This window comes from Neospora caninum, chromosome IX, assembly GCF_000208865.1.
Source record: "Neospora caninum Liverpool complete genome, chromosome IX".
Taxonomy (NCBI): Eukaryota; Apicomplexa; class Conoidasida; order Eucoccidiorida; family Sarcocystidae; genus Neospora; species Neospora caninum.
In genome coordinates this window covers 2,809,902-2,827,879 of record NC_018390.1, presented here as the reverse complement: position 1 = coordinate 2,827,879, position 17,978 = coordinate 2,809,902, and the positions used below count along the sequence as shown (strand labels likewise).

The following is a 17,978-nucleotide window of genomic DNA, read 5'->3' as shown; positions in this document are numbered from 1 at the left end:
TCAACCTCCACGCTCCAGCGAAAAAACCCGCTTGAGCGATCATCAGCCTTGACAACGCATGCTCTGCCAGAATCACGATACACCATTAACACGACACAGCGAACACGAACATCTCTTGTCTTCATTTGGACCCGAACGACATCACCGGCGGCGATGATTCTTCCAGCAACACCATCTCCCCCGGGTCAACATGAAAACCGTGAGGACGACCAAAGCGACATACACTGCATCTGCATAAGATCCCTTGTGAATGCAAGAATGACTACACATTCGGGCGCTCTGTCGTTCAAAACCGTCACTGCCAAATTTTGAAGACGCCAGCGACAGAAGCGAACTCATCTCTGTCCGCTGCGCCCAGCGGTACTCGCACTACTCGAATGCCGCGGCACTCTGGCAAACCAAAATGTCAGACTGATGGTACTTGGCCAAAACTTCATGCGGCAAGATCTCAGGTTGCCGCCGCACGTGGTAACACCTGCGGGCACGACCCTCTCACGAATGGGCATCACACGTGTAACACTCTCAACAACTTTTCATTGATCATGATGCAAACGGGCGTCGACCTGTGTCCTGCAGCTGCTCTGTGTGTGCTGCAAACAGCCAGTCGCACGCTTGGCTGCTGGGCTGACATGTGTTTCGCCACGGTTCCCTCTTTTGCGATGTGTTGCGAAGACGACGAAAGCGTGTTGCAAACAGAAGACAGATCAGGGAAGTATTGACGATCCTGGACTGGCACGGCCACCGAAACTCCGCAGTGACTGCGTATTGCCGCTCTCGCTAAGAAACAGACAACCCGCAGGAGGCACACAAAGACAGAAAGCACGGTAAAAATGTTTGGATCGAAAAGAACAGACCGAGCGGCACTTGCGCCTTCTGTCTTGGCCGTTCCACCCCGCACACTCTACAAAGCTGTTTTAGCGATGGCCACTCTTACGCTACCGGACAGGCGGGACTGTGCTCGTCGGGACCGGATCTTCAGCGCTGTTTCGCGAAAAGACCGGTCTCTTCAAGGCGCTTATCCCTCAACAAAAAACACGAAACCTTGCACGTCTACGAGGCAACTCGCTGAAGGTATTGCAAAAGGGGCTTTCTGGAACCTAGAGTGTACACCTTACGGGGCGCTACTTACACTTGAGATTCAACATATTTTTCGAGAATCTCTTCAACTCGTGAATGTCTTTCATCCGGACTGAAGACGTCAAACCGTTCCATGGCCTCGTTAACCTCGTGAGGATCCACAGGGACGAGAGTCTCTGATCCCTCTCTGGCGTGGAGCGACGGCACCCGAGAGTACGTCTCCCCGCGCCGCAACTTCGCCTCCTCGTTCAAAATGAACGACACGTGCCTAGAGGATCGGCACACACACACACACACACACACACACAAGGCCAAAATCACATCGTCTCAGCTGCTTTTCCGTTACTTACGCGCAGCGAAAATTCAGACCGCATAAAGAGATACGCTGCAGAGCTTATACGCGAACTTGCGTTCGCGGATGCTCTGCCATTACGAGGAAAGAATACCAGATCGACAGAAGCCAGTGCCTTGTTCCTCATGAGGTCAAGATTCTTGCGGATGAACGTATTGAACGTCGTCGCGGATGGAATAAAAAAATGTTCTCCATGCCGTTCCGTACGCACCGCCGACGGTGCACTGTGAAAATCACGCCCCCAACGGGGTGCGCCCTTGAACAATCGCTGAAAAGTTCCTATCCACTTCCCACAGCCCAGTCACTTCCGTACGCCTCCGGGCGAGACTAACGTGTATCCACCGCAGCAGCAGACTTCAGCCTAGAGTCCACAACGGACATTCGATCAGATGTGACCTAAGTAGCTGCCTTTTCTGCAAACCCAACAGCTGCACGCTAGAATAGGTCGCCTTGGTAGATGAAAACACACCACTGCAATCAGCAGCCAAGCACACTGTCGCGGCTACCACTACTTTTCCTTGCGCAAATTCTTTTCAGTGATTCGTACCTCTCTTGTTCAACAAGGTTGCGCTCATAGAAAGATCGTAGCTGATCTTCTTCCTGAGGCGCCAGAGTCTTGCAAGATCGCAGGGATGGACTACTGTATCGCTTCGATCCATCCGATACTTCCCCGCCGCCATCGGTCTCATTTGAAAAGCCTGAAAATGCACATAGAAGAAAAGCGAAGAAAAACGACTCGTGACGTGGCACAGCAGCAGCTCCCACTTGCTGCACTCACATACGCTTGACAGCCCGACGGGGACCCACGTTCAAGAGAAGCAGGCTCCATAAAAAAACACTCCATTTGTCCCATGGTTGACAATTCAAAAGAGTAAGCAAGAAAATGTGATCCAGCATATCGCTGAGGTGCTCGAGATTCAGATCGATACTAATGCGTGAACAGCTCAGGGACCTGCACAAAGCGTCGCAGTTCAGTCCCTCTCCTTCGAGTTTGATGAAGTGTCCCGACTTCGCCATCGACGTACGTACCTGTTCCGGCTCGCCGAAAGCTCAGTTCCTTTCGGAGTTCCTTACTGCGACTACTCGCATGACGGGAAGGAGAACCGTGGGGAGCACCTTGCGGGGAGGTGTACGACCCAGTTTCTTCCGGTGTACCCAGCTCCTTCCCTGGGGACTCAGGCCGACGTCCATTTCGACAAAAGTGACACGCGTTCCCCATCAGGACGCAACAGGTGAATCATAATTTACTACCATGATCAGCCGAGAATACGCGCGCTGCTGAAGGCTCGGACCTCGCAGTGTGTGTCGAGCGGAACTTGTCGCCTGGAAGACACGGCCTGTCCTGTAGTATACCGAAACTTTCCTAGGACGACAGGATATTTACATGCCTTTCTAAGCGACTGATGTACCAGTTTGTCCTGCAAGTAGAAACGAAAGGGGGCGGATGCGAGGGCACAGGGAAAAGTGTCCGGGTCCCCAAGGAAGAAAAGTTGTCCGGTTCTCCCTGAAAGTTCCTTGCTCCAGAAAGCAAAAGGGTCGACACGACAGGGCTTTCCCCTCTGACGGAGCCAATACCTTTGGAGTCAACGGTCAAAAACGTCGTTTGAATCGTACACAACACTCCTGAGGAAAAGAGAGGTCCTTTTGCCGGTTCGGAAGCCGATGGACTGGCCAGGTTAAAAAACAAGCGTTGTGGCCCCGCTTGCGGAAGGAAGCGACTGTGTGGATGTGCTGCTTCGAATGAAGCGCACAAAATCTGTACAAAAATGAGTAACCAAAAAGGACCCTTCAGAATGTACCGTCAATCCAAGTATCGGTACGATGTGAAAATGCAGCTAAGCGCTAACAGCTCAGTGTGCGGCAGGATACCCACAAGGTGGGACTGCTTTTCGCCCGCTAGAGACACAGCAGCTCAGTAGCCGGCCCCGGCCGAGCGTTCCGCTTGGTGACACGCCTTGCTATGTTTGCTACCGTTACGAAGAGGCGCAAATGCAGTTTAACCGCAAATACCGAGATCCATGTCTCTCCAAAGGTACTGTGACAGAAGTGAGCGACTCCTCAGGGATCTCTATGGCACCGCCCAACTACTTGCAGGAACTCGGACGTTCCTCGGCCTTCGTCCCGCGTGGCACGGTCTTACGGCAATAATTCCGTTACTGGTGTTTGTGTCCGGGACAGAACCTCACATTTCTGTTGCGGTCGTAAAAGGGGAAAACTGGCAAATACGGTTTCCCCTTTAGTCTTTGGAAATGCGGGTGTCATTCGGAGGACCCTAGCTGGCTAGGGAATACTGGCTTGGGTGTGGGCATATCCATCAGCAGTTCCGATGCCACATACCCGAATTTGGTTGCACTAATGCGCGCAACCCGGAGGATTTTCTAGTCTGAGGATGGGCAGTTGATCATATATGCTATAAGCAAAAATTTCTCTTCCCTTGGCCTCTTCATGCCAGTACTCGCGCTGGATGTCTAGGCGATGTTGGAATCAGCGGCAAAGTCCGTCGTTCGACAGAAAATCTAATGCGTATAACGTCATTCAACCGTATTCTGCTGGATTCTATGGAATCTGCATCTCTCCCGTCACACTCGGTTCTTTTTTTAAAGGGCAAAAACATGCTTGTTGACAGGGACACCTCATTCTCACCGAAACACCTCAATAGCTTTCATGTCAAGGCCGAGTTGCGCTGGGGGATAAATGGTGCCGCTCTGAGGCTTGGAGTAGGATCACTGTAACACAAGTCTACGTTTCGTGACTTCCTGTCCCAATGTCTCGATTTTGTGTGAGCGCGCAGTACTGCCGTTCCACATACCGTTCCACAGGACACGACTGAGTCGACAAGGTACACGGGCCTTCCTTTGTGGTTTTCCGTGTCCGCGGCTGGCTTGAAAACTGTTGCACCACTTAATGCACATAAGTAAGTCGTAGACGAAAAATGCGGACATGAGTCTTCTTTTGCGACGACAACAGCCACCGCGAACTACATTTGTACGGCAAGAATGCTCCATCACCTCAATCTCACGATGATGGGCGGGAGCAGTCCGCCGCGACAAGCTATACTACTGTGTCCACTGGCAAGCTGAGATACGGATGCGGCTTCAGACATGCGGTCCACCACCTATTTCAAACGCACATCGGAGACGTTAGGTGTCAGTATGGAAAGAGGACACATCGCGGTATCTGAACATGCAACAGATTTCTGCTCTCCAGTTTCCCAGGATGATCCCTATATTTGTTTGGTGGTAGCTGATATTCTCACTTTTGGTAAATCAAGAAAAGACAATGGCCCGTGGAAAACATCATTTAATGGCCACACATGAACGGCGCCAGGTACGGAGAAACGTAAATGACACCGAAAGGAAGAAAGGAGTCACATGACAGAAATAACTGTAATGAGATGTGCCATTCATTTGCACATATATACATATACGGTGAGAAATTATAGCTCTGTATCTCTATTCAATCATGTATGCATACATACGAAGTACCCATTCTCTTGCTGTGTAGCTCAGGAGAGTAAACGTGGCAACCGGAGTATCCGGAGCAAAGTACGCAGCGACATGTCAAACACAGATCGCATGCAAAGAAGAAATATGGCAGTGAAAACACACAGAATCGCTGTCGACACAATGGTATAATCTATAGGGGAGATAGCCCTGTGATACCAGCACGCTCCTAGAATGATAAAACTGGCCACTCTCAGTACTGTTGTTGACCAGTCGCCGCCGCCCGCGACCGTGCTACCATCTGCACGACAAGCAGCGGATGCACAGCAAAGCTGAAGGTCAGTTGCATTCTTTCTAGAACACCTCTCATGAATCGGACATGTCAGAACAGCTTGTCAAACTGAACAAACTACACAAAGTGTGTATAACGCTTGTAGCTTCGGCTGATGGACCACTTCATTCCAATGGGGCCACGTTTCATTTGCGTCCCCTGTGGCCGCCCATTCAACCGGACGCCGGCAGCATGCTCTGTAGATCTAGGTACAGCTCGATGGCTCGGACTCATGTGGAAGCAACGTGTCCGACAGTTAGCCGTGAGCGGAAGTGTGCAAGTGAAACCGCGACTATTTGCATTATTCGTATACCATTTCGCATTGTGACATCCCTTTCAAACAGGAAGTCGGAATGGGGGATACTTATATGGGAGAACGCACCGTGGTTAAGATTTCTGGGGGCTGCCCTCCCAGCGGGTCCTGAGTCTGCCCGGATGTGCGCATGGATTGTACACAGCCCACTGGATGCGGCTGGCGCGGAAGCCCCGTTGCTCCGTACTACGCCTGCATACGGAGAGTTCCCTGAAAGGCTGAAACTCAGCGTTGCATTTCCTTGGAGCACGTGACCCATATAAATGAGCCGAACGTGTTCTCCTGAGAAATAGGAGACCGCAAGGCATGCTGTAAACCACTCGGTTGCACTGCACATTACATTCTCATACACGCACCTACTGAGATCGATAGACTATTAACCACGAGAAGGATCCGCACTCTTGAATACGTGGAAGAACATCTACTGACACGCAGTAATCCCTCAACATCTAAGAAGAGATGGGGTGAAAACTTGCAACACGTTCACCGACAACAGCAAAACATCGCGTGGACACGCATAATACCGCCGCCTGAGAACATCAAACACCTGCTACGCGCACAATTTAGAGGCTCCCTTCCTAACACCGTTTATACGAAAAGTGAGACTGGCGTTCCTTGTCGACGTAAATCCAATCGCAGAAATAGCATCAAAAGCGACAAAGCTGCGGTAGCGTTGTGTTGTTGGAACTCTGGCTTGTACCTTCTGCAAGCTCGGAGGCGAAACATTCTCGAATGATGCGATCGACCGTCCAGGTAGGGTCAATCTGCGCATCTGCAGAATTGCAGTGGCCAAGATGGACAAGCAAGAATCATGGAGACCACCGAATCCCGCCTTAGGAAGCGCTTTGCCATAGAATAGGAATCTCTAGTTTGCCGCGTTGAATACATGGTTCCCCCGGTTGCTCTCGAAGCTGTCTTTGTGTGGACGCGTGCGGATGTCCGTTTTGGTAACGACATCAGCAGCATTCTCTCAAAATACAGGGGTCATTCCTTCTTACCTTTGATGACGGGCAGATTGCCAGTCCTGTTCACAATAAACCGAATGGCCTGCGACGGACCTGTCGCCATCGTGGACATTCCTGTTCACCTGCTACCACGACTCATGGCGACTGGCGGAGCACTCCAGCTGACGAAGCGCCGCTCCGGCTAAAAACAGATAATCACTGCCCCCCCTCTCTTCGCCGCCTAACGTTCGTCCGCCTAGCGGGCAACGCTCCGCAGCAAAAATGACAAAACAGGGAAAGCCTCTAGGTGTAGGATGCGCTTGGTCACAATGACAAGCTGCAGTTTTGAAGAGCGCCCGTGTCGGTGTTGCGACGCTTCCTGATACCAATCACAATTGAAACTGCGCTTATTAATCAGAAAAGGTAACCGGGCGGTGCCTGCACATCTCCTGCATGACTGGAACATGGCGCCTCGGTCAGACACACCAACGAACAGGCCGGCAGACACAGGTAGGGTGCTTCGCTCTCATTCCTTGACGTGATTTTCCCACTGGGAGACACAAAACTCTCGGAATTGAGGAAACTGATATGACATACGGCACCGCTGGCTTTTTCGTGCGTCAGCGTGTCGCAGCGCTGTTGTGGTTGGTCAGGGTCCCTACGAGACCACCACGCACACCCACTTCGCCCTCCTTGCAACCGCGTCAGGATATGCATTTGCAGATCCAACTCTCTGGGCATAAACCTAAAGCACGTTTCTTTGAATGGTGCACGACGATGTCACAGTTGTAGAACAACTGCCAGCGGACGTTGGAAGGGGCCGGCAGCTCTTGGCAGCGAACGCTTGCATGCAATCGATCTGTGCAAACAGCCCTAGGGTAGCGTGTTACATCAGCACACTCTGTTGACTGGAGCGGGCTCAATAAATGTCAAGCCAGCGAGTAGTTGCATAGAAGCGGATGTTCAGGGTGTGATCGATTCCATGGAGGCCTTCCAGGTGGTTCTTTTCTTGAACCGCTTCCCAATTCCGTGAACGCACGGTTTTGTGCAGGCTCAGCCGCTGGAACTGTTTGTAGGCAAGCGATGCAGCATACGGATGCGAACTACACGGCTGTCGCTTTGAGCTCGTGCACGAAGCTGGATGGCAGACACACTCCGCCATTTGCGACGACTCATCCTTCTCAGGCACACGATCAAACCAACCAACTGTGTAGAGTTTCGCATTCCCGGCGATTCCCGACACTTGACACAATCGTGTTTATTAGTTCTGGCTTTTCCAGTCGTGTTTCGTTGTAGATCGTCTCCTGCTTTTCTGATACGTCAACAGCCATGGCGGACTCCGGCGAGCCGGGGGACACGCGTATCACTCAGCGCGTTTCTACGATTCCGGGCGGAACAACCACAACGACCAGAACGGCCACCTACACCGTCCGTAGCGTTCCGGTAACTGCGACGAGTTCGTATGCAGTCCATTCGTGCGGGTCCACGACCGGACCCACAACAACAATGGCTAGGTTTACCTTCGACGATCTCAAGCGCTACTTGGAAGATCAGGGCAAGATTATAATGGACGATCCACGCACCAAGCAACTTATCGAGTCCGGACAGGTCGGTCAGCCGGTTCGTTAGCACCAGGAATAGTGGAAAAAAATCCGATTCAGCCAACTGATGTTTCAAAGTTTGCGACCAAAGCCTCTCTTCGTTTTATGATCAGGCTACTTGGGAAGACGTCAAGGAGTACTTGGATGCACACGCGCCACGAACTCGCCCGCAAGAAGGGACCAACGTGGTCTACAGCACCACAGTAAGTCTCGCCTACGACAGTGCGCTTCATCAGGGATAGCATCCCATGTGATTGCAGCACGATGGGCGTGTCACTGTTGCACTGTGATGTAAATACTGCTTGTGACGCGTCAGGGTGGATACTGGTATCCAGTCGTCACCGGAACTCCTGTGGTCGCCGCTCCCAACTCGATTTTCGAAGTGGGCCCCGGTTCAGCGGAGATTTGCAACAAGATCTCTTTTCGACCTCGCCTTGATGCGTACTACGACGCCAATGGCAAGAGATTAGTTCTATTATTCGACCTTCCTGGTTTTGAGAAGAAAGATGTGGAGATCGAGTTGGACAAAGGAGCTCTTGCAATCTCCGGTACGCATTATTTTCTTCAACTCGGTTATAGGGTGAGCCGAATGTATACTCTACCCTCGCGTAGACGCCTGCGGTCGTTGCTCGGGGCCTCTGCAGCTTTTTTTTTGAATCGTGCACGAATAGGCTCGTTGTAATTGTGAGAAAGAACTACCGGGTTGTAACGGTGATAATGATTGAACACGACAGAGAAACGACAAATCACGGTCACTTTCGACAGGGTTGTCGTTGTTTTTCTTCTTTTCAGGCGAGCGACCTAAACAGGGGGAAAGCATGTTAGGTCAGGAAAGTAATGGTATCATCAAAGAACGACCATTTGGATTCTTCTACAGGAAGTTTCAACTACCCGCAAACGCGGCAGAGGACAGCATCAAGGCGTCGATGGAGCAAGGTGTTTTGGAAGTCGCGGTTGGCCTGAAAGACGAGCACACAATAACGAAGAAGAAGATTGATGTGCAGTGATTTTTCCCTCTCTTCTTCAGCGGCATGGGTGGATAGAAACGATGAACGACCCTTGATAGCTAGAGCTCTTGTGGTTCAGGATAGACTCGAGCTCCCAGTGCTGTCTGTTTGGTCCACCACTTCACATCCGGCGCGTGACGCTCCATTCGTGGTACCAAAAGTTTGGTGAACCCCCACGTTTATAATTGGTTTCATCATGGAACGTGGTTAAGCCTTTCTCCGGAGTATGGTGGAGAATCAGAAGGACCCAAATGAGATATAAAGGTGTCGAGGGAATGGTGTGTTCAGGTATCAGAATGGGGAATTCAGGCGCCCATGTCCACAGGAACAGTTGGAACTCCTCGAGAAGTGCTCAGTTGGTATCACCTGATGAATCCGAAAGGTTTGAGAGCTCCACGAAGTGAGTGCAGCTAACGTGCTGTTCCGGCCACGAGTTGATGTGGTGCACCATGGCTCCTACGGCCTTCTACAATCGCCAAGGTACTTGTGCTGTATATACAACGGCGATGCGAATCACTGGTGCTGACCGGCCACTGGTCACTTTTTCGGTTTTTAGAGTCTCCACAAAACACTGTATCACAGATGACTCGGTCTCAATCTGCAAATTTTCAATCATGGAGCCCCTAGCGAACCTCGATCAATTCATCGAGAAATGCGGCACAACTGAAATCCAAGCATTTCTTCAGCTCGTCCAAGACAGGTATCAGCAGTGGACGGTGCACGTTAAAATCATTCAATACCGGATGATCGTGCAGGTTTCTCGAAGCACAAAAACAAAAAGAGGCGCGATTACTCAAGATAATCGACAATTTCTACGATGAAATCCTTGGTTTTGTTAAGCAACGAAGGCGCCAGTTGAAGAAGCATGCAGTGGCCGCCATTCAAACGCTGAGAGACCGTCACAAACTGTCAAAAGACGAACTGGCTTTGCACCTCGAGAAAATTAGATCTCGAAAGAGAGTGCTGCTCGATTTCTTTCGCGATGAAGCCGCGAAACTCACTGTACGGAGGGTCTTGATGCGTTTGCCAGCACACTTTCGATTGTCCTCCCCCTCAGGAGTTGGAGAAACGGTCTGCGAAAGCCGTCGCGATGTTCAGCTCGAAACGCGAGGAGTTAGGTGGGCCAGATCCTGAGTACACGTACCGTATGGTAATCTAAGATATTTTTTAAAGCCGGGTTGCACAGAAAGCAGCTAGAGAGCTTCAAACGTAGCGCGTTGAGACGCTTGGAGCAGGTCCGTCAACTGTGTTACGTTTGATAGAATAAGACTTTGGATATTTAACCGTATGGGCAGGCAAGAGTTGCTAGTATCCAAGCAGCGCAAGAATCCCCTTGCTGGGATGAGAGGATGGACGAAGTTGTTGGCCGGCTCATGCTGTTGCGCCTGTCTCTGCAAACGAAAGCTCCCACGGATGCCGCTGTTTTTTAGGGCCAAGATACGCCCCATTACGGCGAACCTAGGCGAAAGTTAGACGTTCTCTCTGCATCCAGCCCCGCCTGCAAGGCCGCGGAAGACTTTCCTGTTTTTTTTTCCGCTCCCTTGGTGTAGTGATATGAGCAGCTTGACTACTTTCCGCATACACCGGTGGTGCTTTGCTTTGTTCCCGAAAGAGGCTTAGTGAGAGTTGAACTGCAATCTGCTGCCCCATGGTGGATGGACGACTGCGACCCCTTGCGATACACCTTACAGGAACGTGGACATGATATAAATGCGTCACCTTTACCGACTCTTTTTCTGTTGACTTTGTAGCACTAGACGAGCCACCGCGGACACATGGGGAGATCTTTCGTTGAAGTTGACATCAGCTGCCGTCCATCACACTGTCCCTTCTGCATGCCGGCAATACTGGTCTTTCAGTCCGGATATTTTTCTTTAGATCGCCTTTGTGCAGTCGTGTGCGCCGGTCTAAACGCTAACAGGGTACCTGACAGCACAACGCGGCCTCTCAGAGATGTCCTTCCAGTCTTTTTAACACCTCGTGAAAGCCTGCACCGACCGAAACGTTAGAGCCAATGGGATTGGAGATGCCAACGGGGATTAACCATTAACTAATGAGCCAGTTGAGCGACCCTGTCTCGTCTCCACCACTCAGCGATGTGTAGGAAAAGTCGTCGCGAGCGGACGCTCTTGTCGCATGCAGGTAATAGACCTTACTGTCAAACTCACCACCACAAATCTCTGCTCCTGCAATTTTTACAGTTTCCTTCTACTGGAGCCGACTTCATCCGGCGTGTTTAATATCTTTCAAGGTTAACTAGCGAGTTTGAGCAAAACTGGCTCGAGAGATCTTACACATTTCGCTCCCTCCGAGTCACCAAAACGTTTCTTGTGGCACAGGCGAGGTGGCTACATACTGAAAAGCGTGTCTCTTTTATGTTGTCTTGGCCTTGGGGCACTTGCGCGACCCCGCGAACAGGACAAATCCTCACCCGCTGTTGGTGTCTGCCTGTTTCCCGCGAAAGGGAAGGGAGACATACATGCGGGCTTTCGACTGTCGTAATATCGGAAATAAACGGTATCACAATGAAGTTCGTGGCGGTCCTATTCCCTGTTGCTGTTGCTGTACTGTTGGACACTCTGTTCTATGCCAGTTCCGGACGGAAGCACCTTTTGGATTCCCTTTTTCGGACGGTTGATGACACGGAACCAGCGAAGGAGTGGCTGACTCTGCGCAAGACACTCAAGCTTGACGACGTGAAAGTTCTTGAATACGGAGGCGCTGTGCAGGTAAAGCTCAACACGATGCACCGTTTTGATCTGCGTTCCCATCCGTTTTGCACCGTTAAACAAAGGTTAGCTTCCGCTGCTCAAAATGACGAAACACCTCCATGACGACTCGAACAAAGGCGTCCGGGAACACTGGGCTCCCCGGGACGACAAATGGGCTCTGCTGTGCCTACGTCTTGCAATTATGAAAGCCGTTCTCCTGTCACCGACTCACATGCCTCTGTTCATCGCAGCATCCCTCCTATTGTCTGCCACTGTACGCATTGCCCGATGCCGGATCGCCACTTTGCAAAAGCTGCTCGTTGGCGCAGGGTCTCATTCACTTTCAGTTGGTGTCGGGATGAGACAAGTGGAGCGCGCGACTCCAACACTGGCGACAGCCGCTTAACAAGAGCCGTTTGATTCCGACTTTTGGGTTCGCCCACATCTTTTTCTCTATCTAGGTTCTGCCGGCCCCGCTCTCGCTTTCATCTATCGAAGAACCTCATGTCACCGCGACGTGATGGGTGACGTGTCTTGTTTTTAGGGAGCTGAAGCATTTCTTCAAGATCCTGCGGGCGGCGTCTACACTGGGTTGATCGATGGTACGCATTTGTGAAGGGTCATTGAGCCGTTTTCGCTTTGTTTGGGCGGTGCGAATTTTTCGATTTTGCACTGATGAAACTTAGAAACGGGAGCTAGAGGGTGAAGAGGAGCAGGGGGCTCTGTTTGTCTAAATGACTCTTCCATACAACTCACTTTTAAACTGGATCGTGAGAAAGCCCCCGTTCTCCGCTTCTGCACCTAGCTGTTAGCAGGTGAATCTGGGTGAGCACAGAAACTCAACGCCGCTTTTCTCGTGTTTCCAGAATGAATCCACACACCAGCACTGCTGCCGTGAACACCCCCACCACGCATCCTGTGGTGTGTGCCTGCCCTCTGTCTTATGAGAAGCCTGTCCTGTCGCTCTTAGTGACGATGACCAGGAACGGACCGAATTTCCGTTTCGAACCACCAGAAACAACCTGAACTAGACATCTGCCTTACACCTATGGTGATTTTATTGGGGCTTTTCTTTGTCGACGTACGTCTCTCCCCTCCTTGTTGTTGTCCCCATGTTTCCAGGGAGGATCGTGAAGTTGCTGAGTGACGATGACTACGTCGACATTGCATGTCTAGGTGAGCCTCACGGAGGCTGCTCTGAGAGACTGCGTCGTGGCTTTCAGAGGCCGCTTTCCAAGTCTTGCTGGAGGTGGGACAAACAGATCCGTCTTCCTTTCTCCCCTTCTCTTCCCCGCGCACCTCGTCTATCCATTCCTTTAATTAGCCGCAGCGCACGTTTATGTCCCAGACTTTCCTTTTTCACACAGAGCGGTCAAATTCTCGGAGCATTTACGCATTCGCGGGCCGCTTCTTCCCTTTCCCTCTGCACACCTGAGGCAGCAGTTATACTCGAAATACGCGTCTGCTGAAACCCGTTCATCGTCAAGTGGCTGAACTTGCGAGTGGACACGGGCTGCGACCCTTCCTCTTCTTTTTTTTCCACGTTTTTTGAAGCTCCGTCTTCCTCCCCCCCCCCGCCCCCCCTCCGTCTCGTTTCCTTCCTAAAGTTCGCATCCGACGCTCGTTCCTTCAGTGCTTCCGTCCTCGTTTTTCTGGCTCCCTGGCGGTATCTCTTCGTAGGATCGAACTGTGGCGGAAAGTGCGACCTGGCGGCGGCGAAGAAGAAACAGAAGGAAGGAAAGAATCTTTCGCCCAACTCTTGTTCTCGCCCCCTCGGGCTCCAGTTCCTTGACCCGGAGGCTGCGGCAGCTGGGACTGACAAGACACTTCTTGTGTGCGACGTTTTTCGCGGTCTGCTGAAGGTCCACGTCCCCCCCGGTCAATATCGGAGAGATCGCCACGAGCCTTCCCACTTCGATGTGCTCCTTAGTGAGGCGGACGGAAAACGCCCGTACTTTTCAAACGCTTTGCTGAAGCATGGCGATTATGTGTATTTCACAGATTCTTCGCAAAGCAACAACTTTGGCACGGTAAGTGACCTTGATGGCAATATGAATCCTGTCGCACATGCAGATTCGTGCACGGTTTTGAACCTTCCAAAGGGTCTCTACACGGGCGTATTCGCGCGTTCCTGTATCCCTGTGAAGATATGCTCGAAAGCGATTGCACACAGATGAAAGACAACCTGAAGAGTCTAACCGAGTTCACCTGTATGCATTTGCACGCGTGTAGGCATATATATATATATATATATATATGCGACTGGTCGATCATGGCCACAGAGCACACTGACCAGACCCCCCGTGTGTCCTCGTGGAAGATTTATCGCGCTGCAAGTCACTTTCGCTCCTACGGAGCAGCCAGCTCAGCGACAGAGACGGTTCCGAGGCAACTGCCGCATTTTGATGTGCACAAGCAACAAAAAACAGGCGTTGCTGAAGGTTCTGCGGAATCTGAAAAGAGCGGACAAGGCTCTTCTTTGCATTCCTTTTCTCCTGTGCCGCTCTTCTTTCCAGAAAGGCCGCATCATCCTCGAACCTGAGCCGACGGGCCGGCTGCTGGAGTTCAATCTCAAGTGAGCATCTTCCGGGAATCGGCGCGCCGTTAGGAACACCGACAGTCTGTCCCTTTCAGGGGAATTTGTCTTCTCGTGGTGTTTCCTCTCTGCGCTTCCCAGGCAGGTGCCACCGCACCGTTTCACGCCCCCCACATTGCTCACTGAAAAACGCGGTCACAAATCCCTCTCTGCTTGAGTACGAAGAGAGATCGAAGAATGACTGCCATTCATAGAAGCCTGAGCTGCATATGCAAATGCGGACACCGAGCCTTGCATTTCCTGTAAGGTCTCAATTGTTCTCTGCTCGCATGCCTGTCCCCCACATATCCGTCGCTTTGTCTTGGTTGTCTCTGTGTATCTGTTGCCTTGTCTTTTTACTTGGCGTTGCGCTTCCCCGGTCAGTAGCCTCCGGCGTCTCTCTTTTCTGTGCGTCTGAATCTCGACGCGAGGACTGGGCATGTACCTGTTAACTCTTGATTTCTATCTACGCATCTGCGTAGCGGTCAATTTGTGTGCATTGTGTGGCGTGCCTTTCTGTCCTCCATGCCTTTCTCCACCCAGCTCTCCCTGCTGGCGTAACCGCGTGCGTGCTGCCAAATCTGTCGAGGCATGCCTCTGGATGCATCCCCTGTATTCGGCAGCGGTTTCCACACACCGTTGTTGATTTAGGTTTTCTCGCTGTCCAGCTGTTCAGGAGAGTGTGCGTGACGCCCCCTGCGTGTAACTGCGTAGAGCTGTTCTTCTCGCCTTTGCGGTTCAGAACAAAACGCGCCACGGTTGTGCTGGAAAGACTGGCCTTTCCCAACGGTCTCGCTTTTACGCCCAGTCGAGACGCGATTCTCATGGTGGAAACCAAGACGCGAAGCATCAAGAAAATTCACATTGCGGGACCTCGGAAAGGTAGAAAAAGAAGAGTCGAAGACGGGAAAGGCGCCGGAGGATATCGGGGGCCATCTCGCGGAGTCTTCGACGCCGAGGAGGATCGACAAGCGGACGGCCCAAACGCGCCGCCCTCGTCGATTGATCCGCACACAGCGTGGGAGGTCGCACACATGTCGAAACAAGTCCTTGTGGCGCAACAGTCTCTGTTCTGCACGACCACGCACATGGGACCCGCCGTCGGCTTCTGTCCCGTCCACAGCCCGCGTGTGTAGCACAAAAGCTGCCTGAGACGCAGAAAAGACCTGTCCTTTCTGCTTCGTGCGGCGTTTCGTTCGTTCCCCCGTGCTGCATGCTGCCTTTTTAACACACATATATCTGTATAGGTTTGTGTCCCTCGCGGGTATTTTTGTCGGGTTCTCCGTCTCTCTGACTGTGTCTAGTATCCGCCAGAGTATGTACGCCTCGCAGGAGTGGAAGCACCACGTGTACAAGCTTGCGCCTACACGTCGGCTTTCGGACGGAAAGCACTGCGCGCTGTTTTCGCGTTTTTCGAAGGTTCTTGGATTTCCCGTTTCCGTCCGTCCAGGCCAAGTCAAGGTGTGGGCCAGCGATCTACCGTTCGTCCCCGACAACATCACCGAGCTGCCGAACGGTCTGGGGTACATCGTGGGTTCTGCGTTCGTGAAGAAGTTTCCTTCGTCGATCCAAGTCAGCAGCCCCTCTGTCGCCTTGTCGATTCTCAAGGCGCTACACCGACGCGTGGCCAACGGCCTGTTTTTCACTCACCTCCAGACTGTCGGCGAGATTCTCTATCCGGTAAAGGCTACGCGAAAATGGAAACCAGCGATCTGTCCGCGGGCGGGGGGATGTAGAGAGTCGAGTGACTGCTCGTTAAACATGCGCGCGACGCCTCAGAGATGCAGGGAGACGCTGTCGTGCATCGAGGGACTGGGGGCAGTCCTCAGCAGACCGCGGCGCGTGGGACCTCCCGATTGACGCGCTCGTGGAATGAATGAGAACAGACGCGAAAACGACGCCATGCGAGGCACGTGGCTCGGAAAGAACAGATGGTGTACAGGGAGGCGCGACCGGGACAGAGATACACTGGAGGAGCCTCACTGCGGCTGCGTCACTCTGCTCGAAGTTGCCGCTGAAAGGGCCTTCCTCGGCTCTGGCCTTCTGCGCCTAGTGTCTCCGCTGGCCTCGCCACATGCGTCCGGTTTGCTCGCCAAATCCCCACCAGCCCCGCGAAGGGTGTTGCGCCTTTTTTCTCCCCCCGGTCGCCCACAACTGTGTCTGCGACCACGGTTCCATCGGGCACTCGTGTTGTTCGTGCTCTCTCACGTCCGCGTAGCGGCGCAGATCGCCTCTCTCCTTGTCTGTCGTTTGCTATGTCGTTTTCCACACGCTGGGTTGCTTCCTGGTTGCTGTCCGCCTGAAACGCTTGCCGACTTGGAAGGGAAAGCCGAGCTTGCCGAGCTGAGCACGGCGCCCGGCAAACCATTGTGGAGGCTAGTCGGCTGATGGCCCGGGCACTTCCCATGCCGAGGATTCGGGAAACTGAGGATAGACAAAGCAGTTTTCCGAGTGAGAAGACCTCTTGCGCGTGAGAAACGTGGACGACTCGCTTCCTTGTGGAAACGCGTTGCCTTCTTGTGCGTGGCGACAAAAAAAAACGCGTGCACGGAGCGCCTCGCGTCGTGCGCTTCACGCAGAGACTCTTTTCCTCCGTGTGGAATGTTCTTTTCCCTCTCGCAGCTAACAGAGTTCGAAGCGTTTAGCGTCGCGCTGGACTGGCTTCTGACTCACCTGGGTGGCGGCGGCCATCTCTTTCACCTGGACACACAGGGCACAGTTCGACGCTGGATTTCGCGTGAGTGCATGCGGACGGAACAGACCAACCGCAATCGACGGCCTGCTGCGTATAGCCTGTGTAGTTCACGTGCTGCCTTCCGCATCTCTTCCCTCACCTTTTGATTCGCGTCCCTCCTTCCATGGTTCCTGAGAGCAGTTCCTCGTCTTTCCTCGAACTTCGGCTCTCAAGGCTGCGCGAGGGCCTTCCCACCGTTCCGTCACCGTCCTCAGTCTCGTGCTTTCCCTCGCTTCCTTTTCTCCTGGTGCCTGTGTGGCGCGTCTGCCACGAGTCCTTTTCCACGCACCCCTCGCCATCTCTGTATCGTCTCGCTTCTCTCTCGCCCCTCTCTGTCTCGTGCCGTTCTCGGCCTCTGCGGCGGGCCGTGAGCAGCTTTCTTCTTCTCCGCTGTGTCTCCGTGCAGCCCCGCTTCTCTTCCCGCTTCGCTGCGTGCACGAGTCCGCCCCGCTCTGGAAACGGCAACCTGTTTTTTTTGTTTCGTGTCCGTGTTGCTGTGTTGCAGTGCCTCGGGAGTGCTCGGCGGTGTCGGAGGGGTTTGTGGCCAGTTGGGGGAAGTTCCCGTCCGCAGGGAGCGTGGAGCTCTCCGACGTCTCCCACTTCTTGCTGGCAGGCTCGTTCGCGAAAAACGGAATCTGCAAGATCCCACTCAGTGCTCTGGTTGATCCGAAGTAGAACCCGAGCAACGAACCCTCGGCAAAAATGCCAGGAGAGACAGCACCCCCCCTGTCGCCAGCCGGATCCTGGCGCGACCGGACTACCTCGGACGGGACCACGGCGGTCTCCGACCTCTCTCGCTGGGGGGGGAGAAGCGAAGCCTGTCAAAGTCGGCGGGGCGAACTCAGCGGCGATGAGGCGGCTCCAGGCACTTTCCCCACGTTTCGTTTCTC

At 52.8% G+C, this 17,978-nt stretch overlaps 4 protein-coding genes across 4 annotated transcripts; 3 read left to right on the top strand and 1 right to left on the bottom strand.

Moving 5' to 3' along the window:
• Positions 1 to 4,934: 4,934 nt before the first annotated feature.
• NCLIV_041860 (conserved hypothetical protein) lies at positions 4,935 to 6,593 on the bottom strand (the record flags this gene model as incomplete). Its single annotated transcript, XM_003881095.1, has 4 exons — positions 4,935 to 5,173; positions 5,586 to 5,798; positions 6,217 to 6,288; positions 6,515 to 6,593. The coding sequence occupies 4 exons, from the start codon at positions 6,591 to 6,593 to the stop codon at positions 4,935 to 4,937; spliced, it is 603 nt and encodes a 200-aa protein (XP_003881144.1).
• A 1,196-nt stretch (positions 6,594 to 7,789) lies between these two features.
• NCLIV_041850 (putative Hsp20/alpha crystallin domain-containing protein) lies at positions 7,790 to 9,068 on the top strand (the record flags this gene model as incomplete). The annotated part of the gene is made up of 4 exons (XM_003881094.1): positions 7,790 to 8,068; positions 8,175 to 8,264; positions 8,378 to 8,609; positions 8,854 to 9,068. The coding sequence occupies 4 exons, from the start codon at positions 7,790 to 7,792 to the stop codon at positions 9,066 to 9,068; spliced, it is 816 nt and encodes a 271-aa protein (XP_003881143.1).
• A 614-nt stretch (positions 9,069 to 9,682) lies between these two features.
• NCLIV_041840 (conserved hypothetical protein) lies at positions 9,683 to 10,498 on the top strand (the record flags this gene model as incomplete). Its single annotated transcript, XM_003881093.1, has 5 exons — positions 9,683 to 9,768; positions 9,824 to 10,070; positions 10,126 to 10,186; positions 10,242 to 10,303; positions 10,364 to 10,498. The coding sequence occupies 5 exons, from the start codon at positions 9,683 to 9,685 to the stop codon at positions 10,496 to 10,498; spliced, it is 591 nt and encodes a 196-aa protein (XP_003881142.1).
• A 1,095-nt stretch (positions 10,499 to 11,593) lies between these two features.
• NCLIV_041830 (os07g0543600 protein, related) lies at positions 11,594 to 17,763 on the top strand (the record flags this gene model as incomplete). The annotated part of the gene is made up of 8 exons (XM_003881092.1): positions 11,594 to 11,862; positions 12,906 to 12,955; positions 13,460 to 13,809; positions 14,296 to 14,354; positions 15,097 to 15,236; positions 15,805 to 16,034; positions 16,977 to 17,091; positions 17,594 to 17,763. 8 exons carry the CDS (start codon positions 11,594 to 11,596, stop codon positions 17,761 to 17,763), a joined length of 1,383 nt encoding a protein of 460 aa, XP_003881141.1.
• Positions 17,764 to 17,978: the final 215 nt, after the last annotated feature.